The sequence below is a fragment of the Pelobates fuscus genome, chromosome 2, assembly GCF_036172605.1.
Source record: "Pelobates fuscus isolate aPelFus1 chromosome 2, aPelFus1.pri, whole genome shotgun sequence".
Classification (NCBI taxonomy): Eukaryota; Metazoa; Chordata; class Amphibia; order Anura; family Pelobatidae; genus Pelobates; species Pelobates fuscus.
Genome location: NC_086318.1, coordinates 207413727 through 207431217, shown reverse-complemented (window position 1 = coordinate 207431217; position 17491 = coordinate 207413727). Strand labels below are relative to the sequence as shown.

At 38.8% G+C, this 17491-nt stretch overlaps 1 protein-coding gene across 1 annotated transcript in view; it reads left to right on the top strand.

Moving 5' to 3' along the window:
- The window catches only part of LOC134585705 (proton-coupled folate transporter-like), a 542847-nt gene that overhangs the window by 278457 nt on the left and 246899 nt on the right, over positions 1–17491 (top strand). The window contains exon 5 of the mRNA XM_063441161.1: positions 8634–8717. Within this exon, the coding sequence (XP_063297231.1) occupies positions 8634–8717 (84 nt within the window). The remainder of the gene's footprint in view (positions 1–8633; positions 8718–17491) is intronic.

Sequence of the window (17491 nt, the reverse complement as noted above, 5' to 3'; positions counted from 1 at the left end):
GATAGCATTCCTAAGAGCCAATTCCTCAGACTAAAGAGAAATTGTTCTGATAGTAATGTTTTTAAAATTCAGGCAAATGAAATGAAGGATAAATTCATTGAGAAAGGTTACGGTAAGGAAAGATTGGATGAAACTATAGAAAATATAATGAATATAGATAGAAAAACTCTAATTAAAAATAAAGACTCAAGGAATACTAATAGTAATGGGAATGATTTTACATTACCTATTATTTTAGACTATAATAATAAGAATAAACAGATTAAGAAAATAATTAGGAATAATTGGCATTTATTAAAAGAAGATCCAATATTAGGAGATATTATTCCGGATCAACCGAAAATTATATTCAGAGGGGCTCCAAATTTAAGAATGCAACTTACACAAAATTATACAAAAAAAATATACAAAACAAAAACACTCTGATGTAATGAATAATTTTATGAAAAATAAAAAATATTTTTTTAGGTGTAATTGTTGTGTAGCTTGCAAAAAAAACAAAAAGATTGACCGACACTCATAAAGTTTTAAATCAAACAATACAAATAAGAGTTATAATACTAAGGACACCATCACTTGTATGAGTAAAAATGTGATTTACTTACTGGAATGCCCATGTGGGCTCCAATATGTAGGGAGAACTATAAGACCTCTCAATATTAGAATTGGAGAGCACTGTAGAAATATTGAAAAAGGGTCATTTGGTATCATCTCACTTTGAACTACATAATAATGATCCACATCACTTAAAGTTTATTGGTATCATTAAGTTGTCCCAACATTGGAGAGGTGGAGATATGATTAAGAAATTGGGTAAAAAAGAAATGGAGTGGGTCTATTTTTAGACACACTAAACCAAAGGTCTTAATGCTGAATTTGATCTTTTAAATTTTTTATAATATAGGCGTAGTTTTTATATAATTTTTTTTTATAGCATATATTTTATCCACTATTTACACACCTCTCCTATGTGCAATATTTTTTTATCTCCTATATATATGCATGTCTTGTTTATGTGCAATATACTGTGTGCAATATCTCTTATTTCATATTTATGCCTTGTTCCTGTACAATATATCATCTGGTACTGTTTTAATTTTCATCCTATCGAATTTATATTTAAATTTTGTCAGTGTCAGGGTGGCAGTACAGAAACCGGGACACCTGGGTCTGTCCAGGCGGTGGAGCGAGGACCGAGACCCAGTATGCCTGATGTTCAGAGTAGGAGTCACAGCGTGGAGGTGGATTAGCAGGGTCTGGTGCTGGGTAACCGCACAACCCCTGGTGTTAAGCACCAGCGTTTGTGCAGCCACATACCAAGACCCTGAATCAGCTTAAGCGGATCCCAGGAACTAGGGGCATGGAAATTAGCAGACCTCCCAGGAGCTGAATAGGGAGGCTCTGCAGCAAGATTGTATCCAGTACTAGAAACAAGGCAAGACTAGAGATAGGCACCAAACATGAAAACAAGACAGAACTAGTAGAAATTGCTCTGGAAATTGTAAGTAGGATACCTCTTTTTTATTTACAAGCCATCTTTTTATTGTACATACTGTACCATTGGATTTTATTGTTATTTCTTCTATATACGACTGTGGAGAATCGGATACCGCACTGTACCATCATCCTGATATCCCGAGATGGGGATTGTACCATCCAGGCGTTGTACAACAGAGCTCTTAGTAGCTCTGCAAAGTGTGAGTTAGTCTTTTAATGATTTATTTATGTATTTATACTACTGACGTACTGCACTATTATTGTTTTGTATTTTTTTTTCCTTTGAGGGTTACATACATCACCATACCACCGGATTTTCTGTATGTATGTATATATTATAATTATTTCTGAATTATCTTTTACACTTTTTTGGCGCGGATTACCACTTTGTTTTTATACTTAAGATTTAGTAAGCCTAGTCCATCAGGGAAGAAGTATATTCTTACGGTGGTGGACTACGCTACTCGATACCCTGAGGTCATGTCCCTCTCTAATATCCACACAGAGACCGTAGCAGAAGCTCTGGTGTGGGTCTTCACTCGAGTATGATTCCCTCGGGAAAATCGTGTCCGATCAGGGGACACAGTTCACAGCAGCCATTACTCAACAGCTTTGGCAAACGGACTCAGTGAACGATTCAATGGCAATCTTAAATTACTGACCACAACCCCCTAATTTGGCTTAACAGAGTAGCTGGAGACAACCCCAGGCTGTTAAGATGGAACTTGGCACTGAAGCCATACAACTTTACTATGCAATACCGACCAGGAAAGCAGAATGCCAATGCATATGAGTTGCCTTGGCAAACCTAACTGGAGAAATAACTTCTATTTACCGGACATCCCCAAGCTGACCCATTGGGGTCTAGGTGGTATGCCGTCCCATGGAACTGGGGGGAACTATGTGACAAAACCCCTATTTTTCCTTCCCCAGAGCCATTCTCCTCCTCAGTTTGGGAATCTGTTTGAACTTTGGTTCCCTCATCCTCCTGCCAATCGGAATTATAAAGTACCAAAAACCGACCACCCCCCTGGCTCATTAAGTTTAAAGAAACCGCAAGAATTATGTGCACGAAAGCTGACAGTGTCTGGAACTCCGAGGCGGACACTCTAAGGCACAAACACCGGTAAAACTATGCGAACACCTGCTTCTGTTTGCGGCAAGCCAAGAGAGCGCTGTTCAGTAGGTTTGTTTGGATGGACCTCACAAACAAACGCTAACAATGAGCCAGGGGAACCGTTCACCTATTTGTACGTTTTGGACCTCCTGAACATGACCGACCGCTGCCTCTAAAACTCTGGAACTATTTTGGGCTGGCGCCTCATGAGCAGTCGGTCATAACTTCACCCCGGTGGTGATTTGGCTGTGTTAGTGGGATCTGAGCTCTTTTTGGATATGGTGGGTGCTCAGACCCAGACTATCCAGGGATGTATATACCATGGGGGTTCCTTTATGTGAAATTTGTGTTTTTTTAAGATATTTTGGGGATTTTGTAAAAATTTATGTTTTTTGTCCCGGGGATGATTGAGTTTAAAACAGTGCTTGACTCAATTATCTCCCAGGCACAGGAGAGGGATTGAACTATTTTGTATGGAAGTGTCCTGGACCTGAGAACCAATGTAATTGTGTGTATGTTTTTACTGTAGTCTACTCTCTGGTACAGGGGGGAGTACCCCTTGCATGGGGACCTGCATATAAAGCCAGTTGTGGCTGCCATTAAACAGATTCGGTTTACCCTTTCATGAAATATTGGCTCATGTTTGGGGGATTGGGAGCTATATTCGCTATAATCACTTCTGCGCTTGGGAATTGGGGAGATTCTGCAAAGATATACTCAGCCAGAGTATATGGGATCCGTTACACAAAGTACTCTGAATTCAAAGTGCTGCATCAAATGCACATATGGATGTCCATAACATAATATAAGTGGTTCTGGCTCAGCACAAGACAATAGTGTAATCTAAATGTGTATCTTTTTCAAATACATTGTGACACAACGATTGACCCATAATACTGGATGTGTAATTGATTTGCCTGTAATAGTAGACCAATTCCACTAGAGATCCCTGTATAATGAGAGCCTACTATATGCAGTAAGAAGATGAGAAGATTCTTTATTTGATTTGAATGTAAGGAAGGAAATACAGATGTTAAAAAATATTTCAACCCTTTCCTATTTGATAAATGAAACAGCATTTATATTCCATAAATACCATAAATACCTGTTGCACACCATAATTATATTTTTATTAGTGATGCCTCTCTCTTGTCAGGGTGTAATCTTTCTGTTCTTGACATTTGCCTGCACAAGTGCAGCTGTTTTAGGGGCTGGAAATGTAAGTATTCCATACATAAACATTACAGAATGTATTACAGTTTAGAGGGAATGGAATCTCTGCATATAATTATTCTATACCTCTTTCTTTAGTCTGCCTGATATTTGTGCGTGATGTTTATACTGTTATGTAAGAATCCACAATAACACATAATAATCTGAATTATTTTAATGTCTTGTCCCTTTTTAATATATAGTTTTATTGAATGTATTGATTGTAAAATTCAATACATTTCTAAATTGACTTTATATGTTTTTATATCATATATATATTCTTTATTTTATCTCTTGGGGCATGTTTAAAATCTCTTCTCACTTGTACATCTCTTTAATCAAAGGATATGTAAGCTGCTGTTCGTCTCTCTTAATGTTAGTTTTCTCTTTCTATTTAAGTATACTTTTTGTCAACCATGTATTTTAAATGTTAGTCATTTAAAATATGTATGTTTATGGTAAATATATAATCAAACTTAACTTGTATTTATTAGTGCTTTATTTCAATTGCATATATTATTTGCAGTGTAAGATTACATTATATTCTGTATATGACAATTCTTCATGTCTTAGAAGCATTTGGGAGAGCTTTAAAAGGCCCCTGAATTTTGGTGTAATAATAACGTCTCCTCTTTATTATTCAATTTGATTTTTTTTTTTACTATAGGAGTTCATGACTTTTTATTCTTGTAAGAAAGAAATTCCTCTGGCGATAAAAGGGATAATAGCTTTTGGCGGTTGGGTGCTGTCACATATTAACTTTTATTGCCATCTTTTTAATATATTAAGGCCATTTAATGCTTGGTAAAATTTATGATAGTAAAATTTAAACACAAAACCTGTTAGCGCTTTCAGTCAGTCATTCCATCAAATTTTTACAAGCTTTTTGTACTTACATCAGCATGTTGACAATACGGTTTTGTTTTCTTGATAATGGATTTAAATGTAATAATTAGCCTGCTAATATAGCAGACATACTATATTGAAGAAAATATAAAGAAATATTAAGTTAGCCAAATCATAACATATATTGTCAAGTGTTTTTTGTTTTCATTTTGCCTTTACTTTCAATTTACTTTCTTTATTCCAGCAGATCCTAAAACCAATGTTGAACTGAATTCAAGCTAATTAACAGATGGCTTAAGTTACCTTCATGAATTAGATTGTGGTGTTTCTTTAGCTTGTGTAAAACTGTTTCACTCTTTATGTAGTACATCCCCAAAATATTCACATTTTACTTGGTGAATATGTCTCTCTGTTTAACTGTTCTATCTAATTGTGCCTTTGATGTGCCTCTAAGGTTTCTCAAGTTCACACCTGTTCAACTTATGTTGAGTGCTTGGTAGTATGCAATATAATCTGATGCTTGAGAACCTTCCATCTAGCCCAAAGTCTGTCTAAATTTCCACACACAAAAAAATAAAATACCAACCATTGGATGTGCCTCTCAAATTTCAAATGTCAGGGATAATCCCCAAATCAGACCTGCAAAGAATGATTTGGATATCCTCTACCATAGTTAGAAGGGACATTCGGCAATAAGAGTAGAATGTACTTTTTTATATTGAAACAAAACAAAAATTGGTTAATTTTAAAAATTCATTTCAAATATGGGGATTCTGAATTTTATCAATCGTCAATTTTGATTAGGCCTTATCGGTATGTATAGCCTTTGAGGGCAACATAAAAACAATATTTATTTTGCTCACTAATTGCAGAAATTATAGGCTAAAACAAATGCACAAAAATCAAAATGATGTTCCCCTACTAACCTGGGATTAGTGAAACATTTTTTTTTCTCACACCATCAATAGCAGGATAAGAGTTGATAGCATGTCAAGAAGGAAGGCAGAGATCTGGATATCTGTCTGATAGAAACTATTCACTCAGAAAATGGGTATAGCATCACATGCAACCTTCTAAAGGTCAGTTAAATGAAACTGTATTCTCATCACTCATTAGTTACAGTATACAGAAAAAGAAGGAAGAGGCAGGAAGGATCTTAGAAAGGATCTGTTGTCCTATAAATTCCTATAACGTCAAGCATGCTATATTTATCAATACTGCTAAGTTTCTACAAGCACATCTAGTGCCAGCATTTTAATATGCTTCCAGTGCATATATGTATTAAAAAAAAATGATAAAACCCTACCTCAGTGGCAGAAGAACAGGGGTCGCTGAGGCTGTGAGTATGACTGAGCCCTTTGTGTTCCACCTGTTAATGAGTGGGCCCATGAGCTAGCTGACAGGCTACCTTAGGGCTACCTAAGGTTGGACGGCTGTGCATGAATGAGGGAGCTGTAATCTTCATGTTCATCTTCCTCTGCTCCATCAGCATCCTGCATTGATGCTTGGAGCTAGGATATGATGTCACTGCGACCCTAGCATCACTAAATGGTGCATGATGGAGCAAAGCAAGAAGAGCATGAAGGTGACAGGATCCCATCAGCCCCACTGGATCCTAATCCAGCTCTCCAAAAGGTAGGGAGTCTGGGTGGACTTAAATACAAATAAAAAACAAAACAATATTTGTGTGTACCTGAGTGTGTCAGTAAGTATGTGTGTCAGTGTTTGTGTGTGTCAGTGAGTGAGTCTGTGAGTGTGTGTCCATCTGTCAGGATCCAATTCTGACAACTGTTCTATGTTCATTTATTTCTGTTACTTTAAATCATGTTCCAGCTCTCCACCACTAGTGGCCACCCTAGCCACTAGTCACCTGAGTCTCTCACCTGTATAGCATGAATCAAGTATGCTAAAAAAAGGCCACACCCAACAAACCAAGTGGCCTTAACATTGAAGTTGATGTTCTTACAGAAAGATGTCAGATCCTGGTTCCTGAGAAGCAACGTGTGACTTGCCTTCATTGCTTCCAACCTAATTCACTACCAACCCTACTCCATACCAACCTGGATTGCCTGCAATTCTGCTTCATCCTGTCAACCTGGTTTACTTAGAAACCCTGCTCAATACCAACCTGGATTACTCACAACTCTGCTTTATCCTGCCTACCTGGCTTACTTCCATCCATGCTCCATACCAACCTGGATTGCTTACAACTCTGCTTTATCCTGACTACCTGAATTATACAAACCTGCTTAACATTTCTGGGTACTCTTATTTACAAGGTGTTATTTTCCTACTCTTAAACCGTATTGTTCTTTATACCTATCTTATTATTCTTCCTATACTGTTATCTCTAGCTTTCTTATTTGCAAATCTGTTTATTATCTGTATAGGGTATATTGCCTTAATGTTTATTTCTCTCACTTCCCTTCTCCCTATTATTGATTTCTATAACTTAACCTGCTGATATGTCAAAACCTACCAATAAAGCCTCTTTAGTTAACTCTGGCGAAAGCCTCCAATCTGACCTGAACAAGATCATGACCCCATAATTGTGTCCAATCAGTGAGTGTGTGTGTGTGTGTGTGTGTGTGTTTGTCAAATCAGTGTGTGTCTGTCAGTGAATATGAGTGTATCCTGGAAAAGCCTTTACAACATTGTGACTGATTTAATGTTATTGTCTATGATATGACTGTAAATTGATCTGAGATGATTCCTTCTGGAATGATGTTAAGTCTTCCTTCTTGTTGCATTATTTATATGGAAGATAGAATCAAGTAGGTAAGGGCTTGCTTACCCTGACATTGGGTCAGACCAGCCGTGACACCATTCATTTGAGCTGACCAGTCCTAAAAAAAGATTTAGGAAATGTGTTTCTCTATTTGTATGGGGAAACTGATCTTAACCAAAATTGATCTTTAGAATGTGTTAAGCTCTTTACAAACATGGTTTATGATTAGGTTTATCATTTTAATTCTTAACTTTTTAGAGAAAATCCAAGATAAATCAAAGAAGTCTAACAAATAACGCAAACTGTGCACTAGCAGTGTCATCAGGCTTATGGAGCAGCTTGCTTTAATTCACTGGCAGGTTGTAATTTATTTGGTGTTTTTTATAGTCTTAAAATTCTATTTTATGTTTGTCCAACATTTATTAAACTGAACATTGATCTATACTAAAACATGTGTTAACACTATATCATGATACTTCATATATTTTATATAATGGTTCCTAATAAGGTTTCTTAAATTAACTACCAAATGTGTACTAGATCAAGTGTTTGTGTATTAATTGGTAAAACTGTGATTATAGAGTTACGTTTCAATACTAGCATTGTTTATAAAGATAAATTTGAAGTGGTTGTGTTTATTTTTATGCTTGAACATGATTATATATGGTGAAAAATCATATTACATTTGTAGGTGTTCTCAAAATACATATAACTTAAGTACATTTAAAGGACCACTATGGTGCCAGGAAAACAAACTTGTTTTCCTGGCACTATAGAGCCCTGAGGGTGCCCCCATCCTCAGGGTCCCACTCCCACCGGGCTGAAGGGGGAGGAAGGAGGTTAAACTCTCACCTTTCTCCAGCGTCGGGCTCCCTCTTCACCGGCTGTATGCGCATGCGCGTCAAGAGCCGCGCGCGCATTCAACCAGTCCATAGGAAAGCATTCTCAATGCTTTCCTATGGACGCTGGCATCTTCTCACTGTGAAAATCACAGTGAGAAGCACGGAAGCGCCTCTAGCGGATGTCAATGAGATAGCCACTAGAGGCTGGATTAACCCATATGTAAACATAGCAGTTTCTCTGAAACTGCTATGTTTAGAGCAAGCAGGGTTAATACTAGATGGACCTGGCATCCAGACCACTTCATTAAGCTGAAGTGGTCTGGTGCCTATAGTGGTCCTTTAAGTAACATTCTATTTTATAATTAATTTAAAGTTTACTTGTTTCTTTCAGGTTCAATAATAAATGCCCCTAGTGGATATACAATGGCAGTGCTAAGATCACTCTCATCTAAGATAGCACATCCCAGTGAACAAGGTAATTAATGTCTGTCTGTCTGACAATCTTTTGTCTCTCTGCCAGTCTAATGCTTTTGTATCTATTAGACATAAACTGAACTGAACAACGCAACAGTGTTTATTCACTAGGCTGCAAAATAAAATCATGCGATTGAATAATTATTTTTGTTAGTATTTTGTGTTTTTCTTCATGGATTCATGACATCATTGCCTGGCATTACATAGTTTATTGAGATATATTTATGCACATACTTTTCTAACTGTGAAAACTAGCTAAAACTACTTTTTTTAACAAACATATAAAAATAAAGCAATATGTTCGGCTGTTATAGAATTTGAAAGTTACCTAAAAATGTTAGTGATTATATTATGGATTATAAGGAAGAAAAGCTTTAATTTTGTTTTTACTGTGCTTAAACCAGGGCTGCCATCAGTAACTTTGGGGCTTCTTACACTGCTTAAGGCCTGTTCCCACAGGGCCAGCACCCATTCCACCACCATCTTGCAGGCACTTAGAGCTGCGGTCTTTGCCATCTGGCTGCTGAGATGTATTAAGTGTCGGTGTGGGTGTAGGTGATGTAGTAAGTGTATAGGGATGTGTATAGAGGCAATAGTTTGTAGTGATGCAGTGTGTACATTTATATTAATATCTGTATATATTATACAACAATTACTTCATATACACAATTATACTTTTAATATATAGACTTATTATATATGCTGTGACAGAGTCTATGGGAGGGTAATAGAAGGAAGGTATCTAGGACCCAGAATCCTCCATAGTCTGTACTCATTCACCTGCCCAATTAGCAACTGCTGAGGCTTTAATTAGCAGGTCTCAGAGCAGAAAGGAGAGAGATACAATCTGACCTGCAGAGAGCAGGTCTGTGCAGAGCAGCACCAAACAAAGTGCTAAAGGTTGGTGAAACCAATGTTTATCTTTGTTGATTTGTGTAGTTTATTACCCTGGTTTAGTAAGGGACATTACTTTATGTTTAGTGCTCAAATTTGAGCTAGGATTGTTTGTAGATTTTCCTTTCTGTTGTGCTGCAGTTTTGAAAAAAATGATTGCTACATGGATTTTTGTGAACGCTGTAAATAAACCACACCATTTTTTGCATAAGAGACTGTTGTTCTATACCTGTTACCCTAGAGGACTGTGTTGCTTTGCCCATAAAGGTCACAAGATGGTGGAGAATGTGGGCATTTAAAGCACATTTATACGGTCTGTGGGTATAGAGGCCTAAGCTACTGTGACTCTGCAAACTGAGACTGGTTGTTTGAAACAGAGGCCTGCAGGTGTGATGTGTGATATTTACCAGGTGGCTAAAAAAAAAAAAAAAAAAAAAAAAAAAGCAAGATGGAAGAGTTAGTAAAAGCCTTGGTACAGGCTACTACTACCCAGCAAGACACAAACCGTGTAACAGCGGCGCAGATCAGTAGCCTCATGGAGTCACAGCGGCAGGCTGTTGCGGTCCAACAGGAGACAAACCGCTTATTAGCCACACAAATAGACTGCGTTATGGAAACTCAGCGGGAAGACAGAGAAAAACTAACAAGTGCTTTGCAACAAACCATGCTGTCAAGTGTGACTACCCCTACTATGGATAGGGGGCGCTGGATTAGAGTTACTGACTTATTACATAAAGTGAGTGAGGTTGATGACATGGAGGCTTACCTGACAACCTTTGAAAGGATTGCTACCCGAGAAGGATGGCCTCCAGGTCAGTGGGCAGGATTATTAGCCCCTTGCCTCAGTGGAGAATCCCAAAAAGCATATGATGATTTGCCTCTCAGCCAAGCACAAGACTATGACCGATTGAAAGCAGAAATACTAACACGGCTTGGAGTTACGCCTGCAGTGCGAGCCCAAAGATATAATGCTTGGGTTTATGATACAGAGAAATCTACTAGGTCACAAATGTATGACCTTTTGAGACTTGCCCAGAAGTGGCTACAGCCAGAAATCAACACTGCTGCAGTAATCATTGAAAAGGTGGTTATGGATCGCTTCCTCAGGAGTCTGCCGATAACGCTACGGAAATGGGTCAGTCAAGCGGATCCAAAGGACCCAGAAGAAATTATGAACTTGACAGAGAGATACCGGTTTGCTAATGAAACTCAGAGTAAAGAACCTTACCTTAACGCCAAATTGCAAAGTAACAGGATACTTGCAAAGAAGTCTGGTGGGTTTAAAGAAACAGATGGGGAAAAAAGATTCTGTACAGACCCATAGACAGACTGACTACCTGGAAAATTGGGTGCCCATGTTCCCAACCCGGCCACAAGGCCAGACTGAGAGAGAGATAAAGTGTTATAGATGTCAGAAGATTGGACATATTGCACGTAACTGTCCACAGACTGATGAACCTATGGAATGTAATTTGGGGAGGGGGGAGAAACATGGTGCATTGTTGGTATACACACAAATGTCTGCTTTAACAAGTACTGGTGGTATTAATCATGTCAAATCTGTAAATATGGAGGGGAGGAGTGTGCAAGCACTCTTAGATTCTGGGAGTGAGGTTTCATTGGTAAAGAGATCTTTACTTCAGAGTGAGCAAGTAGATAAAATTCACGTGTTGGATATAATATGCATACATGGTGACACCTACACGTACCCCACGGCCGAGGCGGACTTTGCTACCGCAGTAGGGGCGATAAAACATAGAGTTGGGGTGGTACCATCATTGCCTTATGATGCTGTATTGGGGCGTGATTTTCCCCTCTTTCGGAAAATTCAGGAAGATACTGTAATAAAACAGGATAAGCATACAGAGGTAGAGGCAGAAACAGTGGGTTTAGAGAATGGTTTCCCTTTTTCTACGATTGATTTGGAGCAGTATAGTGAAAATGAACCCACTGTAGTATGTTTGGGTGAGGAAGGGGAACACAATGAAAGTGATTCCTCCCAAGTAGACAATCTAAGGGAAGAGGTGGAGTTCCATCATCTAGGTATTAGTTCAGGAAATTTTCGGGCTGCCCAATGGGAGGATCAAACCTTGGTAGCTGCCCGTAACAATGTTCAGGTAGTGGAAGGTACTCCTGTTAACCCAGAAACCCAATTGTCCCTTCCCTATTTTGCAGAAAGAAATAATTTACTTTACTGAGTAGAGAGGAGGGGGGTTGAAGAGGTTGAGCAATTACTGGTACCTCAATCCCACAGGAACCTAGTCTTTAAATTAGCTCACAGCCATGTATTAGGGGGGCATCTTGGGATTGAAAAAAAACAGGGAGAGAGTACTAAGAAGATTTTACTGGCCAGGAATCTACTCTGCTATAGAGCGATTTTGCAAGTCATGCCCAGAATGCCAAAGAAAGGCTCCATTCCAAGCTTTCCGTAATCCCCTCATTCCTCCTCATATTATAGAAGTCCCATTTGGAATAATTGCTATGGACCTGGTTGGTCCTTTACTTAAATCCACTAGGGGGCACCAATATATATTGGTAGTACTAGATTATGCTACCCGCTATCCCGAAGCTATACCTATAAGAAATACCTCAGCTAAAACCATTGCCAGAGAGTTAATGTTTATGTTCAGCCGGGTTGGAATACCTAGAGAAGTACTTACAGACCAAGGTACTCCTTTCATGTCACGAGTGATGAAAGAGCTATGCAACCTGTTGAAGATTAGACAATTGAAAACTTCAGTGTATCACCCACAAACTGATGGGTTAGTGGAAAGATTTAATAAAACATTAAAAGCAATGCTCCGTAAGGTAATTGATAAAGATGCTAAGAATTGGGATTGTTTGCTCCCATATCTAATGTTTGCTATCAGAGAAGTCCCCCAAGCTTCCACAGGGTTCTCACCTTTTGAATTGTTATATGGCAGACATCCTAGAGGTCTCCTTGATGTTGCGAAGGAAACATGGGAACAGGAACACAAGCCTCATAGTAGTGTTATTGAACATGTGGCACAAATGCAGGATCACATTGAGGCCATAATGCCAATTGTCAGGGGAAATATGGAAAGCGCACAGGAAGCCCAGAAAGCTAGTTATAACAGGAATGCTAGACTTGGGGTCTTTCAACCTGGAGACAGGGTTATGGTACTAATCCCCACAGTAGAAAGTAAATTCCTTGGAAACTGGCATGGCCCATACGAGATCATTGAACGAGTCAATGAGGTGAATTATAAGGTGAGACAACCTGGTAGAAGAAAGCCCAAACAAATATACCATACAAATTTACTTAAACCCTGGACAGACAGTGAGGCATTGATTGCCATGACAGACAAAGTTCCTCTGACCAAAGTAGACAAAGTACCAGAGGTTAACATTGCTGACACTCTAGCACCTCATCAGAAAAATTAGGTCCGAGAGTTTGTAGGTGTTCAAACAAGAGCAAGGATGTTTGCTTTGTTTATTTTTATTTGAAGCACCTGTTTATTTTCACAAAATAAATCTGGAAAACTGAGCTGGATGTGCCCTGGACTTTAATTACCCTAGAAGGCTGTGGTTACATAAAATCTGTGACAAAATCCTACGTAGAAAAGTGGTGGTTTGTTACCACAGTGGAACCCTGGAACTCAAACTTAATCCGTTCCGTTCTAGAAAGCGGTTTGAGTTCCGTTTTGTTCGAGAACCGAATCAACATTTCCTATAGAAATGCATGTAAATTAGATTAATCCATTCCAGACCCCCACAATTACAGCATTTTAACACAAATTTGACTGTTTCATAATACCTTACCTGCATAAAATCATATAAAAATAAAATAAGACAATGTACAATAAATGAAATTAAAATGTCACTTCACTTTACCTGTATTGATGAAAGTTGATGGCGTAAGTGGAAAGGAGAAGAACTATCATTGTCTGGATGGTGAGTCGCCTTCAAAATTACAATAGGAACTTACTGTTCTATAAATAAAATCCTACCAGCATATAGCCGGTGCAAACACAAGACCCTGATCCAATACAATGCACATACCAAAATATGGCCCATGCCCTCCAGGGGGTGCACACCAACCTAACAGACTCTGAGGGGACTAAAACACACCTGCCTCATGTTGTAATAGCTTGATATAAGTGTATGTAAAGCCTATTCTTGCTATACCTGTACCTGTAACATGTATTCAGTCAGATGGACCTTTGCCTTTGGCTTTTTCTGTTTGTGTAGCGGTTTGCACGAACCGCGCGCTACTCATCCGACGGCTGCAACAGGAAGGCGGGCAGTGACCGCGAGAAGCAGTCACGTGTCCCGCCTGACTCTAAGAGCGTGCCGCGGGTCTCGGGCGCGCTCTTAAAGGTACAGTGGGAGCCTAAATTGGCAAAGGCCTCTCATTGGTCCCTGTCATGCCACACTCCCCATACACTTACCTGTTGGGGGCGTGGATGTGACAGGGGCCAATCAAAATAGATGTTTACGTATATATACTCACCTTTTTCCCTTAGTTCCTTGCCCTATCGTGGTTTCTGTTACAGTTCCCTTTAGCGCTTGTTGTGTTCAGTTGTGTTCCTTCGTACTTGACCTTGGTTTTGTTTCTGACTACGTTATCTCTTTATCCTTATCTGTTCCTTTTGTCGGCTTGCTCTTTACTGTGTACCAGACCCCGGCTATGCTGTCTCTTTGTGCCCTTGACCTCGGATCGCTCCTGACTCTGTACTCCTCTCATATACGTCGAGTCCGGCCACTCTAAGGTCCGGTAGACGTATCTCCCCTCTGTGTTGTCTTCTGTTGAGTTGAATCCTGCGTGTTGGGGTATATTTTTGTTACAGTTTGTAATGCAATGATACTACCTTAATGAAAACTTTAAAACCTTAAAAAAACATATAGTCACTATTATAGTATTACTTTACAACATAAATTTAAATTATAAAATTACAAAGTATTAAACTAAACAAAAGAGATATATAAAGCATTGCATTGAACGAACAGTTGAGATGAAGAGTCAGTAAGTAAGACAGAGACAGTGAACGGGACAATATTATTAATTTGCATATGCCCACCCAGAATCCTTTGCAGTAGTAACATCATTGCAAATGTATGATTTCTGTGGGAAAAGCAAGTCTTATGGCTTGACTGGTGTGCAGATTTTTGTTTAACATTGTATTAACTAATATATATATATATATATATATATATATATATATATATATATATATATGAAACAAGAGGGGGGGGGTGGCTGCACTCACCTGAACATGCATAAATGGGGATGCTGCTGGGGGCCAATACAATACACAAGATCCAGCGCACTCACCTATCCACTAAACAGCAACTTCAATGTTCAAAGATTTTATTTGTTTGTTTTTTTTAAAACGCCTAATCTATGCAAAAATAATGGGGTTTAGTTACATTATATGATCATACATTGCATAAGCCTGCCTGTGAAACCACAGTATGATCTTTCCCACCATGCTGCAGCTCAGTTCAGGGTAATGGCAATCTTCTTATAGGCTAGGTCATCTTTATGTTGAGCAACAATTCTTTTTTCAGGTCCTCAGAGAGTTCTTTGCCATGAGGTGCCATGTTGAGCGTCTAGTGACCAGTATGAATGAGTATAAGCGCGATAACACCAAATTTAACACACCTGCTCCCCATTCAAACCTGAGACCTTGTAACACAAACAATTCACATGATACCGGGGAGGGAAAATGGCTAATTGGGCCCAATTTAGACATTTCCACTCAGGGGTATACTCACTTTTGTTGCTAACATTTCGATATTAATGGCTGTGTGGAGTTATTTTGAAGGGACAGCAAACTTACACTGTTATACAGGCTGTACACATACTACTTTACATTATAGCAGAGTGTAATTTCTTCATTGTTGTCACATGAAAAGATATAATAACATATTTACAAAAATGTGAGGGGTGTACTCACTTTTGTGAGATACTGTGTGTGTGTGTGTGTGTGTGTGTATATATATATATATATATATATATATTTCTGTCTGACTCATCTTGTTCTCAACTGTTCAATGTGATTCCATTTGAGTCTCTGATGAAGTGACCCTTCTGAGTCATGAAACGCTTAAGGCAAGGAGTTCCCTTTCGTGAATTTACGGACAAGCTGTACAGCCTTCAGGACTTTGACTTCGCCCCCTCACTTGACCGAGTTTTCCACATTCAGACCGAGTGCTGGAACGCATGCCAGTCACCAATTACAAACAACTTATTTTGGCTTACAGCCTCCTTAATTTTCTCGGCCGAATTGGAGGAGGAGTATTGCCCAGGATTGGATGGGTGTAGGGATGATGTTCCCTGACAGGCACTTTTAACATTGTAACAGTATGCTATTTGAGGAATAATCTGGTCTCCCGGTTAAAAACTATCTCTTCATATGTGTCTACAGCACCTATGGTATCTAGTGTACCCTTGTAAGATATTAAAGGATGACGTGGTCTGGGTTCCATGTCCATCTAGGTTTAACCCTTTTTGCTGTAAACATAGCAGTTTCAGAGAAACTGCTATGTTTACCTATGTGTTAATCCAGCCTCTAGTGGCTGTCTCATTGACAGCCGCTAGAGGCGCTTCCGCGCTTCTCACTGGGATTTTCACAGTGAGAAGATGCCAGCGTCCATAGGAAAGCATTGAGAATGCTTTCCTATGGACTGGCTGAATGTGCACGCGGCTCTTGCCGCGCATGCGCATTCAGCCGGTGACGTCAGAAGAGGGAGAAGAGTCCCAGCGCCGAGGGAGCCCAACGCTGGAAAAAAGGTAAGCCTTTAACCCCTTCCAACCCCTTCAGTGCCATGGGAGTGGGACCCTGAGGGTGGGGGCACCCTCAGGGCACTATAGTGCCAGGAAAACAAGTTTGTTTTCCTGGCACTATAGTGGTCCTTTAACCCCTTAAGGACCAAACTTCTGGAATAAAAGGGAATCATGACATGTCACACATGTCATGTGTCCTTAAGGGGTTAAGTGACCGGGTGCTTGAGTATTTGCATTTTACTTGACATTTTTGTTGCATTTTATTTTCAAGTAAACAAGTTCACATCTTTAGCTACATCAAGCTACACTGTTACATGGACCCTAGGGATTTCTTATTCTTATTTTTTATATATTCTTGACACATACATGTTTTGCTATTAATTCCTATTGATGATTTGAACTAATTTATTTTATAGTTATTTGCTTTCTCCTGTCTTTTCTTAGTTGTTACTCCTGGTTTAAGAATATTTTTTTCTATAAATTTGTGTTCTTTTGTTTTATATATATATTTATATATTGTGCGTGTCACTGCCTTTGTCTGACTGACTCATCTTGTTCTCAACTTATCGATGTGATTCGGCAACCAATAATGTCCGAATTTTGTCTGAAAATGAATGAACCAATGGATTAAATTTGGTTTGAATGAAACAAAAAAAGTTTTTTATCAAGTGTATTCAGATGAAATAAAAATGTTGGCAACACCCAAGTCTAGTTCTCACCACTGGAAAAGAAAACACATATTTATGTACCATGCATGGGGAACATGTCTGGACAACAATGAGAGCATGCTAGACCTATCCAGGGAAGAAAATGTTATTCAAAACATTTGGGTCAATAGAGTTTAATTCATGTTGCTGTTTGGCTCAACTGAACTTCATACCAATAAAAATTCAGGCAAGCAAGAACAGCAGTAAAAATACTACCTATGAGTGTGCTGACATGCAAAAATAGCTGCAATATTGCCTGACCTAATCGCTACACAATATCAGCTATTTTTGCAATGCCAATTCTGAGCTGAAATTTTTGAATTATTATGTATCTGGATCAAGAAAATAGCAAAGAAAGAGAACTTAGTTTTAGAATTGTTGATTGTAATTTTTATCCTGTTACTATCTTGTATTAATGAAAAA